This window comes from Periplaneta americana, chromosome 2 (genome assembly GCF_040183065.1).
Source record: "Periplaneta americana isolate PAMFEO1 chromosome 2, P.americana_PAMFEO1_priV1, whole genome shotgun sequence".
NCBI lineage: Eukaryota > Metazoa > Arthropoda > Insecta > Blattodea > Blattidae > Periplaneta > Periplaneta americana.
Genome location: NC_091118.1, coordinates 29,393,406 through 29,406,468, shown reverse-complemented (window position 1 = coordinate 29,406,468; position 13,063 = coordinate 29,393,406). Strand labels below are relative to the sequence as shown.

At 35.0% G+C, this 13,063-nt stretch overlaps 1 protein-coding gene across 2 annotated transcripts in view; it reads right to left on the bottom strand.

Moving 5' to 3' along the window:
- LOC138691575 (putative zinc finger protein 66) overlaps window positions 1-11,914 on the bottom strand; it is an 18,590-nt gene extending 6,676 nt beyond the window's left edge. The window contains exons 1-3 of one of the 2 annotated variants that reach the window (XM_069813680.1): window positions 11,697-11,914; window positions 3,454-3,542; window positions 206-343 (exon numbers count right to left, since the gene is read on the bottom strand). In XM_069813680.1, coding sequence (XP_069669781.1) covers window positions 206-343; window positions 3,454-3,537 — 222 coding nt within the window. In that variant the 5' untranslated portion in view covers window positions 3,538-3,542; window positions 11,697-11,914. The remainder of the gene's footprint in view (window positions 1-205; window positions 344-3,453; window positions 3,543-11,696) is intronic. The other variant, XM_069813690.1, reaches the window with a different exon arrangement.
- Window positions 11,915-13,063: the final 1,149 nt, after the last annotated feature.

Sequence of the window (13,063 nt, the reverse complement as noted above, 5' to 3'; positions counted from 1 at the left end):
TTCTTTTTCATTCGTCCCACATTTATTTCCCTTAAGATCCACAATAAAATTCGAACTACTGGGAGGGTTGAGTACCATGAAGTTTTATATGGTCAACGTCAATATGGAACTGAATAGTAGGCCTACATAAGAATTCCAGATTTCTTATCACTTTGCAAGATAAATTGTACCAAGAAAAGCCAAGCTGTTAATGAACACTACTCACCTCAGGTTCACATTTCACTGAAACGAACGAAAAGTAAGCTGGTGATGTTTCACACTTCACGGCCGAATCCAGATCATCTGTGGGGTCCTCACACTCCTCCTTTATTTCTTTCATGTTTTGTGGCTGCAAATCTCCATCCTAACGGAGAAGAAAAAAACACAGAGCTACTTTAAAATAAAGAAAGAAAAAGATGAAGCACAATGCGGAATAATGTTAATAAAAATTACACGATCGCACAGAGACGATAAAAAAAGGGCACAGAGTAATACCAGCGAATAGGGATTATAAAGAATGGACACTGAGCGAATTTTGCTGTGTTTTGTTTCTCTGTGCGCCAGCGGTTAGTTCCACTTTCAAGCGCTAGAGGTAGTGTAATCGAGCATACGCTAAGATACTAATTGAAAATAGAGTTGAGACACAGGATCCAAACATCGCCTACCTCATTGCATAATCCAGTAACGCTTTGCTTCAAATAAATTCAAGTTAACAGCTTTTCCTTATTTCTCAGTGACAAACTAGTTGTAATAATAATATTTTATATTTCAGATATCATAAATTATATTATAAAATAATATAATACATTATAAAATTATGTATCAAATTCGTTTAATATTTGTATATAATATAATATAGGTATATGGTTTTACTTCTCGTAAGAGTTTTGTTTTTCCATTTTCAGCGCTATCAAATCATTACATATTTTAATTGTTGTTGGGGGTCAACGTCTGAACTCTCATTATAAAGGAACTCTAGAGTCTAGACATTACAGTTAATGAGGATTTATTATTTTATGGATCCAATTTATTTTATTTGAGTACATAATGTACCTAAATGTATTAATTGTATGTGTTATATTTCCGCTGTGTCGACTGCTAGCTGGTGTGATGTCAGCGCCAACTCTAGGGAGAAAGCAGAATCTGACGTTCTAGCTGGCTTGAAGGTCATTGAAATCGGTCCGGCTACATCAAAGGTACCGACGCGAAGTGTCCATTCTTTATAATCCCTATTCGCTGGCTAGCTGGTGTGATTTCAGCGCCAACTCTAGGGAGAAAGCAGAATCTGACGCTCTAGCTGGCTTGAAGGTCATTGAAATCGGTCCGGCTACATCAAAGGTACCGACGCAAAGTGTCCATTCTTTATAATCCCTATTCGCTGGTAATACCAGCGAATAAGGATTATATAAAACGGACAATAAGCGAATTTTCCTGTTTTGTTTCTCTGTGCGCCGGCGTTTAGTTCTACTTTCAAGCGCTAGAGGTTAGTGTAATCGAGCACACGCTAAGATAATGATTTAATATAAGAGTTGAGACACAGGATCCAAACATCGCCTACATTATTGCATAATCCAGTAACGCTTTGCTTCAAATAAATTCAAATTAACAGCTTTTCTTTATTTTTCAGTGATGAACTAGTTGTAATAATAATTTTTTATGTTTATATATAATAAATTATATTATAAAATAATATAATACATTATAAAATTATGTATCAAATTCGTTTAATATTTGTGTACAATATATATAGGCATATGGTTTTACTTCTCATAGGAGTTTTGTTTTTCCATTTTCAGCGCTATCAAATCATTACATATTTTAATTGTTGATGGGGTCAACGCCTCAACTCTCCTCATAAAGGAACTCTAGAATCTGGACATTACAGATAATGACGGATTTATTATTTCATCGGTCCAATTTATTTAATTTCAGTACATAATGTACCTAGATGTATTAATTGTATGTCTGTTACATTCCGCTGTGTCGACTGCTAACTGGTGTGATGTCAGCGCCACTCTAGGGAAAAAGCAGAATCTTACGCTCAAGGTCCTGTTACACAAAGGTACCTACGCGAAGTGTCCATATTTGTAATTCCTTATAGGCTGGTAATACTCTTTGGAGAATCAAGTCTGCATTTTTTTAATACGTTACATATCTCCGTGATTATGTGCAGTCACTGATTTAGGTTTATATGTGACTGAATCTTCTTTCTTTGATGCTCTTAAGTGGATCCAGTAGAGCTACTACAACTAGATAAATGCAAATCTACTATTTTAAAATAATTACAAAATACTGTATGCAATTGTGCATACCCTAATGTACAGACGTGGACAAATTATTAACAAAATGGACGATTTTTATGATAATTCTGTTTACAAAATTTGACTTTTCAATTTAGACTACATTTGACAATTTTGGATATTTCCATCATTACAGTAGACAGAAATATGCAAAAATGTCAACTGTAGTTTAAATTGAAGAGTCAAGTTTTGTAAAAATATATAATAAAAGTCTTCAATTTTGCTAATAATTTGTAAATTATCAAAATTGTCAACTGCATTGAAGAGTCAAATTTAGTAAAAATATGAAACAAAAATCTTCAGTTTTGCTAATAATTTCGAAATATCCAAAATGTCAACTGTAGTACAAATTGAAGAATCGAATTTTGTAAAAATATACAACAAAAACCTTCAGTTTTGCTAATAATTTGTAAATATGCAAAAATATCAACTGTAGTCCAAATTGAGGAGTTAAATTTTGAAAAATATACAATACAAATCTTCAATTTGGCTAATAATTTGGAAATACACAAAAATGTCAACTGCAGTCTAAATTGAAGAATCATATTTTGTAAAAATATATAATAAAAATCTTAAATTTTGCTAATAATTTGTCCACGTCTGTATAATTTCCTTGCGTAACACTGCTTTGTAGGAGAATTATTTTAATGAATTTGTTTTAAGAAAATATAATCGAGCTGTAAGCTTACTTCAGTAATTAAATAATCTACAGGAGTAGGTAACTCAGAATTGGGAAAAATCAATTAGCTAGTTAAAGTACTGGACGATATAAACTGTCAAAAAAAAATACTGGTGATAGAGCATAAATAACTCAAGAAAAAAGTCGCATGAAGTTTTTCTATAACTGTCAAGGTTTTCTCAGAAAAAAGTTTTCTGTGAATATGAATTTAAAACAAATGACACTACACAATCATTTTACTTTGTCCAAGACGTATTACACTGAAGCAATCGTTTGTTACTCTGTTGTCTATTGGTATGTGTTGGGCGCGAGGTTATTCGTAATGGCATTCACGTTCAGTCAAAATGTAAACAAAACTTAATATTTTACTAAGTAAAATAAAATTATAAGAAATAATTAAATGTCACTACACATTTTGTTCAATATACCAATATGTACTCTCTGTACAATTTTGGCAGTTTATATCGTTTACACTTTACATCCTCTATACATTACCATAGGGAAGCTCTCTTCTAGTTTTGTGTCGTTCTCTGGTGCAGCCAGTGGGTCAACTTCAGGTTTGACTTTAATATCATCCATCGTAACTGAAAAGATGAACTGAATTAAAATTGTATTATTTCCTTTAATAATAGGGGAGAAAAAAAAGTGGCAGTTTTACAGTACAAACATTTCAGGTACAATATTATTACGGCTTAAATACACTGCAACACAAAAGCTGAAATATTAGCCTACTCCACACATTTAAACTTTACATTCATTAGAACTGCAACTACAAGGTGTTCTTAGGGAAACATAATACTGTATGGTTCTACGTAATACTAGTAGGTAGTCAGGAAGTATCGGAACTTCGGGTGGCAACGCCATGCTGTATAGCCAACTTCTCTGCCTTGTCAGTGTGGTACGCAACCTGATCTCCAGGCGTATAGACTCAGTGTGGCTGCGCATGAGAATGGGGAAGACTAACGTAGCCGGAAACCAATCGAAATACAGTGCAGCTCTCAGCTTCGTTTAGGGCGGGCGGATAGATAGATAGATATATAGGTAGGTAGGTAGGTAGGTAGGTTGGTAGGTAGGTAAGTAGGTAGATAGATAGATAGATAGATAGATAGATAGATAGATAGATAGATAGATAGATAGATAGATAGATAGATAGATAGATAGATAGATAGATAGATAGATAGATAGATAGATAGATAGATAGATAGATAGATAGATAGATAGATAGATAGATAGATAGATAGATAGATAGATAGATAGATAGATAGATAGATAGATAGATAGATAGATAGATAGATAGATAGATAGATAGATAGATAGATAGATAGATAGATAGATAGATAGATAGATAGATAGATAGATAGATAGATAGATAGATAGATAGATAGATAGATAGATAGATAGATAGATAGATAGATAGATAGATAGATAGATAGATAGATAGATAGATAGATAGATAGATAGATAGATAGATAGATAGATAGATAGATAGATAGATAGATAGATAGATAGATAGATAGATAGATAGATAGATAGATAGATAGATAGATAGATAGATAGATAGATAGATAGATAGATAGATAGATAGATAGATAGATAGATAGATAGATAGATAGATAGATAGATAGATAGATAGATAGATAGATAGATAGATAGATAGATAGATAGATAGATAGATAGATAGATAGATAGATAGATAGATAGATAGATAGATAGATAGATAGATAGATAGATAGATAGATAGATAGATAGATAGATAGATAGATAGATAGATAGATAGATAGATAGATAGATAGATAGATAGATAGATAGATAGATAGATAGATAGATAGATAGATAGATAGATAGATAGATAGATAGATAGATAGATAGATAGATAGATAGATAGATAGATAGATAGATAGATAGATAGATAGATAGATAGATAGATAGATAGATAGATAGATAGATAGATAGATAGATAGATAGATAGATAGATAGATAGATAGATAGATAGATAGATAGATAGATAGATAGATAGATAGATAGATAGATAGATAGATAGATAGATAGATAGATAGATAGATAGATAGATAGATAGATAGATAAGATAGATAGATAGATAGATAGATAGATAGATAGATAGAATAGATAGATAGATAGATAGATAGATAGATAGATAGATAGATAGATAGATAGATAGATATAGATATAGATATAGATATAGATATAGATATAGATAGATAGATAGATAGATAGATAGATAGATAGATAGATAGATAGATAGATAGATAGATAGATAGATAGATAGATAGATAGACAGACAGACAGACAGACAGACAGACAGACAGACAGACAGACAGACAGATAGATAGATAGATAGATAGATAGATAGATAGATAGATAGATAGATAGATAGATAGATAGATAGATAGATAGAGAGACAGATAGACAGACAGACAGACAGACAGACAGATAGATAGATAGATAGATAGATAGATAGATAGATAGATAGATAGATAGACAGATAGATGAAATTAATGTCATTCAGCAAATTAATAGCCATAGACAACGTCAGAGTACAAATATAAAATGCATGGCTACTACAATATGAATAAATGTAGAAATAAAATAAAAAATAAATATACAATCACCAGATAATCACAAAAACAGGTTAAAAATTTTTTAAAAGAAATAGTATAAGATCAGGTTAAAGTGTACAGATTTGTCAATTACACGAGGTTAAAACAAAATGGTATCTAAAACGTAATATTGCTAAATTCATTGACACTGTAGAGTGGATTTGCCATCAAAGTCCTTCTCACCAACTTCTGAAAGTAAAATATGACGTGTTTCTTATATGCAATGGTAAAGAGTTATAAAGTTTATAAGATATGGAAATAAAACTATTGCTTGCAGTACTATATTTGTACTTGGTGAAATATATGTCGAGTCTGGAACGGATGTGTAATACAGTGCAGCTCTCCGCTTCGTTTAGTGAAGACGTGTAGGTATATGAAATAAATGAGCTTGAAAGAGCAGAGAGGTAACATAAATTTTGTGTTAAACTCGGTAAAACATTTACTGAGACTTTGGCACTCATTCGCCAAGCGTATGGAGAAGAAGCAATGTCTCGGACCCCAGTATATGAGTGGCACAAGCGCTTCACAAGTGGCCGTCTTTCAACGAATGATGATCCACGTTCAGGAAGACCCAGATCGGCAAGCACGGAAAAAATGATAGCTCGAGTTGCACAAGAATTCAGACGAGACCGCAGACAGTCAATAGATTTTTATTTTACTTGGTTATTTAACGACACTGTATCAACTACGAGGTTATTTAGCGTTGATGGGATTGGTGATAGCGAGATGATGTTTGGCGAGATGAGGCCGAAGATTCGCCATAGATACCTGACATTTGCATTATGGTTCGGGAACCCTCGGGAAAACCCAACCCGCGCCCAAACGCAACTCCGGATCGGCAGACAAGCGCCTTAGCCGACTCACCTACGCCGGTGGCTAGTCAATAGATGATGTGGTTACTTTGTTAGGCATTTCGCATGGTTCTATGCAGTCCATTCTCCACAATGATTTGAAAATGCAACGTGTGTGTGAGCACGTTGTTCCAAGAAGCCTAACAGAGGAGCAGCGGGAAGAGCGGCAACTGGTTAGAGGAGACCTGATTGACAGGGTTGACCAGGATCCAACTCTCTTGCAGAGTGATCACAGGTGACAGACATGGAATTTCCTTTACGACCCGCAGCCCAAGCGGCAGTCTTCAACGTGGAAATCTCCCGGCTCACCACGGCAAAGAGATTCCGTGCAAAGTAATGCTTGAAGTGTTCTTCGATATCCAGGGTCTCGTACATTTAGAGTTTATTCCTGAGGGCCGAACTGTCAGTAAGGAGGCGTATGTTGCAATTCTTCGGCGTCTTCGTGATGTAGTTCAACGAACTTGTGGCAAGGACAGAATTGGGTTCTTCATCATTAGGGCTAGGATTTTAATTACCTATAAATCATGAAAAAAGTCTTAAAAACAATGTATTTATGATCTAAAAATCTTTATGCTCGACCATGCCGAAATGTAGTAATTATACACCTGGTAGCAGTCCTTTAATGCATGTCATTAAAGTACACCTACTCATTATAGTACAGGTGTTCAGCCAATGACAACTCAGCTTACAGGTGTTCAGCCAATGACAAGTCAACTTTGTACCGTTATAAAACTGCAAGTATCGATTATTCTCGGATATGCAATCGAAAGAGAATTAGCGAAAAGTCACGAAGGCTGGAAATCCAATACTGTCGCAGAAGGTTATGTTCTGTCACTATAATAATTAGCGTTAATTGTAAATAATATTCAAATAAATTCAATTTGTCATCTCGTTTTTCAATGTCGAATTCAATAATCAAGGTTATATCAAGTTTAACGGGGTTGCATTATTGTTCCTCGGAAAGACTCAATACTTTCGCGTCTGCGCACATCTCACAATTCACGACCTAGAACAAGGTCACTTCCGATCTTGTCAGATACAAATAAAATGTATACATCTGAATAATTTCAAGTTAAAATATGGTCGAGCATAAAAAGTCGTATGAAACTCGCCTATAATGGTAATTAAGAAGCTCGTATGAAAATTATGAAACTCGCTTGAGCTCGTTTCATAAACATCCATACTCGCTTCTTAATTACTATCATTATAGACTCGTTGCATAATGTACTATTTTAAAATGTCCTTAAGGGAAGCAGGTCGTAATTAGAGGTCAAAAAACCGATTTTTTATTTTGTGAAAAAAAAAATACAAAACTTGCTCGTTAAAACAATATAAATATTATGGGGATATTTCTGCAGAAAGAATCTTTAAATGGCCTCTTTAAATTTGGTGGTATATGTAATTCATACATCATCCTCTTTTTTTTTTTAATGCAGTTTTCCATAAGTTGACATTTCTTTTAACTTAAGTGCATTTTTCTCTGATATCACTGAATCAATTTACATGAAATTTTTACAGTGTTTTCTGCAGACTGTGTTCTACATAGTAGACCTACGGGTTTAAGAATATCACACACATAACACGAGAAATATATATATATATATATATATATATATATATATATATATATATATATATATATATATATATATATATATATATATTTAAAAGAAGTTGTAAAACATTTTAAACAAAGTTCAATATTTTTCTGTTTCATTAGAGTTGAAATATTTAACTAAATTTTGCTTTAGAATTTACAATATACATTACTATATAACTTAAAAAAATACAAGATATATGAGTGAAGATTGTAGCAAGTAATGTGCACTTGAAAAATGAAGTGCACTTAGCGAAGTAGAAAACAGGTTATCAGTTAGGGCCTTTATTTTGCACTTGGATACGGAACTAATTAGTTGTCTTTTATAGCAGTGAATTCAGAATGATTGTTTGTAAAAGTATGGAAACTTTTATTCCACTCTGAGCACTAAAAGCCAAGAAATATTGAACTAAACTTTTGTACCGAAATTTTTTAATCGCACAGGCATCACTACCTACTCACCTTAAAATGCCCTAAAAATTGTTCTTACATAATTGGCTTAGTAGGAAAAGAGGTTTTCTACTACGTATTATTTAGACTAGTAATTAAATTAAATTCTACGAGTAGTACCAACATTTAAGTTTATTTAATGTTACATAATTTTTTCTAAGTGGTACGCTTTAATTAATTATTTTACCTGATGTAATTTCCATGTAGCTCACCACAAGCTCTTATCCGGAATTAGTAGCAGGTGTAGAGGAATCTATATTGAAGGGGTGGTTGGAGCGTACTACGTTAAAATGGCAATATTTGTGTAGAAAAACGATTAAAATATTATACAAAATCATGGGTATCAGCCATCGGCGTAGCTTGGTCGCTTAAGACGCTTGCCTGCCGATCCGGAGTTGCGGATTCGAGTTCCGCTTGGGCTGATAATCTAGTTGGGTTTTCGCCGAGGTTTTTCCCAACAGTAAGACAAATGTCAGGTAATCTATGGCGAATCCTCTACCTCATCTCGCCAAATAACATATGCCATCACCAATTCCATCGACGCTAAATAACCTAGTAGTTGATACAGCGTTGTTAAATAACCAAGTAAAAAATAATGAGTATTAATGGACAAAATATGTAGACAAATATCAAAGGAAATAAATATTATGTTATATTAATAATGGGGACTTATGGCCAAAATTAAATGAAAATGTCTAAAAAAATGTCCAAATAAAACAAAATATGATCTTATGAGTTGAAACAGGCAAAAAATGCAAAAAAAATGCCCTAACAAATATGTTTTAAAATACTCAGTTTATCACATAACATATAAATACTAAAGCAGCTATATCTCTGGCTTACTAGAAGAAAGATGCAATTTCATCAAAATCCCAGCCCTTTTCATCATAATGCTCTAGCACATCGGTCGCTCTTGGTGAGCTAATTCCTCGCACAGCACGAAATACCTGTCCGTCCACAGCCATCATATGCTGCAGATTTTGCTCCAGCAGATTTCTACTTATTTCCAAAGGTCAAATCCCTACTCAAAGGACGGCGGTTTGCGTCAGCCGAAGAGGTGAAAATTCATGCGACAAGTACTCTGCGGGAAGTGACCAAAGATGGGCTGCAGGAACGTTTCAAGGAGTGATATGGACGCTGGCAGAATGTGTCACTGCCCATGGGGCGTACTTTGAAGGCGGTGTTGTGTAGATGGTTATATGCCCTCTGTAACAAAGGTTCGCACTGAGTCTATACACCTGGAGAGTAGGTCACAAACTACACGGACAAGGCAGGGAAGTTGCCTATAGAGCATGGCGTTGCCACCCGAAGTTCCGATACTTTCTGACTCTACTATAGTCCCGACGCTGTTATTTCCGGCGTGACTCCGCCCCCTTGCTTATATCTTAGAAAGTAAAGGCTCTATGAAGTCTAGGTAGGTAGTATCGTTCGCCATTTTTGTTCTCACATTGCCGAGCTACCATACGAGGAATCTATTTGCCAACCGTTAAACATTATCATGTCGTAGCTCCTATGATAATAAATCAAACGCAATGTAATTCAGCAAATAATTGAGCGGCAAATAACGTCTTCGTGTGTTTTCTGCGAACGTCAAAAAAGAGCTAAAATGGTGGGCGATTATATTAAGTATTTATCGAGCCTTAAGAAATGAATCAGCGAATCACAAGACTCACACATTTAAATGTAGCCGACCTGCAACGCGATTGGCTGCCGGACATTAGAAGGACGGGACTATAGTATTACAAGTTACACCATAAATACTGGAGAACATTTAGCTAGTCATATGTTCTTTAACGTCATCCAAAAGTCACTTCAAAATTTAAAATGTTATAGGGAAATACCGGCATTATAATACTTAGGTTAACAAACGTAATCACTGCATTGGGCAAACGACCTTTTTTTGCATTTTCGTAGTTATCATTTTGTTGATTAATGATTGGTTAAAGAATACTATAAATTATCGAGTTGGAAATATGCAATTGTCAATATAATGAAAAAAAACAAATAATTGTTTTAGGTACTACTAACACTGTGATGATGATACGTCGATACCGATAAATTTAATTACGGTGAAAAGCGTGAAAACGTGTGCCATTTTCATATTTACATCGGCTTCCGAAGCGGCTACTATTCTTGTACTCCCTTTCGATTATTTGGTACAGGGCGCATCTTTTGTTTCTTTAGAATTCATCTAGAAGTTGTATGCTGCAGAAATATACATTTTCATTTTCTTTTTCCAGTATTTTTCACGCTTTTCAACGAAAACTAGAATTATTTGTACGCCGCTTACAATGCCACAAGTAAAAGAGAAACGATTATTTTTAACAAGTATCAACTCGATATTAGTACGCTAAAATCGATTTTATTAACACTGCTACAAGAATATTGAAGTTTCAGTCATGGTTTTGTGATTAAATTTAGAATGCAGCTAGTCCAGCGGTAAGTAATATGAGTTCTTTAAGAAAATTTAGAACACTTAACATTAAGAGAAGGCCCACGATGCATTCATACGAAATGATGTGCCGATGAGTAAACAAAATGTATCCAACATTAGCAGTATTAGACTAGACGGCATTTCGGAAGGCGGTCAGCTGCTATATGCGCCGTAGCATTTCTGGCATGTGGCGTCACAAGCTTGTACAGTAGAACCAATCGGAATCAATGTAGTACTTCCCGAGTTCGATTGTTCACGTGTGAGTGTTTCAATACATTGAATAAGTAAAACTAACATTTACTGTGTGTGTGTGTGTGTGTGTGTGTGTGTGTGTATAAGATATATAAATGAAAGGAGAGAGTGTAAAAAGACAAGTATTGCACAGGGAGACGCGGAAAATAGTGTTTAGAATGTATAATTATTTTAAAAACGTTTACGAACAGAACGCTGCCGGTCTTCTTGATGCTGGCAGCAACGTTGCCAACATGCAAGAAACGACTGCAGAAGCATGTGGTGTGGAATTGTGAACCGTGCAAAGAATATTGTTAGTGAAGGAAAGAAGATTTGTTTAGTGTCATGCTTACAGTAATCAACGGCTAAGGTCATTATTGTCTTTTGATAATTTAAGTTCTCTCCTGCGCTATTTATATTGCACGTGCTCGTGAAGTACGATGTGGCAATGTTGTACGCTGCCTTGCTCTATCTGTCTTTCTCGACGCAAACGCTAGCAGACTACCGCCTTCCGAATTGCCGTAGACTCTAGCACAAAGTGAAATACTGGTACTTACTATGCTAAAATTTCGTGAAGAGATGTGTCTATTACCTTCGTAATTTCAACCCCTGAGGAGCAAAGTTACAGAATGAGTAAAATGGAGAAAAATACTATACTCTAGCAAATGTGTAAAAGCCGTCTTCTGTTTTTATTGATCCGAAGTTTTTCTCTCAGCGAATGATGAATTCTCACAACAGAAACGTGTGTTACAGTCTAACCGAAATCCTAACCTCGGCCTTCTAGATACCGGCACACGCTATCAAGAAAGACATCAGACATATTTATACGCTTATAAATTCAAGGAATTGTTGTTTAAATATGCGTTCATAGGAACTTATGTTCATAAAACAAAGAAATCCAATTGTTAAAGAAAATCCCATATACTTAATCCAAAATAATATATTGTTTCTGGACTGATTTTTGGGAGAATCCGTGTAGGCCTATTCTGTTATCTCCCAATTATAGATTGCGTTAACTACTTCTATAAGGAACGGACTGGAAAGAACTACATCACAAGACTATTAAGGAACATCATGGAAAGCAACTATGTGCAAATTGACGACAATATCGACAGATCTCAGCCACTGGAACAGACAAATGGAGTGCTACAGGGCGATCCGCTAAGCCCGCTGCTATTCAACATAGCAACATCAGATGTCTACAAAGACATTGAAGCAGACAATGTCAAAATCTACGCCTATGCGGATGACATGGTGATTCTATCCACAGACATAGACGACCTTCAGACAGCGTTCAATCACCTTAAAGAATGGGCAAACAAAAACGAGCTACTCCTAAACGAAAAGAAGACAGTCACAATGACGTTCAGGAAAGGGGGTAGAGCAGCAGCCAACGACGTCATACTGTATGGAACGGAACCACTGACAAGAGTCCCACACTTCAAATATCTAGGCATCACCATGCAGACGCAGGGCAATGTATACACATTGCATGTAAAGGAAAGAGCAGCAGCAGCAGTGATAGCCATGAACGGAATAAAAAACCTACATAAGATATCCCTGTCGACAGCAATGAAGCTTTTCGAGCTCAAAATCACACCCATAATAACATATGGAATAGACTTAATATGGGAACACCTAACGAAAAACAATCTATCAGACATCGAGAGAGTCAAAGCGACATTCCTGAAGAAAGCATTATGTCTATCCAAATACACCCCATCACGTCTTACCTACGTATTGTCCAAGGAATCTTTCTACATCGAAGACCTGAGATATCAACTGCTACTGACATCTACAAAGGCATATGACGACCTACTCCAGGAACTAAAGGCAAAGAGAGCAGAGATATGTATGGAATTCTACGTCACGGACGCAATGATGAACACAGAATGGAAGAAGGCCAACTACGAATTGAGACATG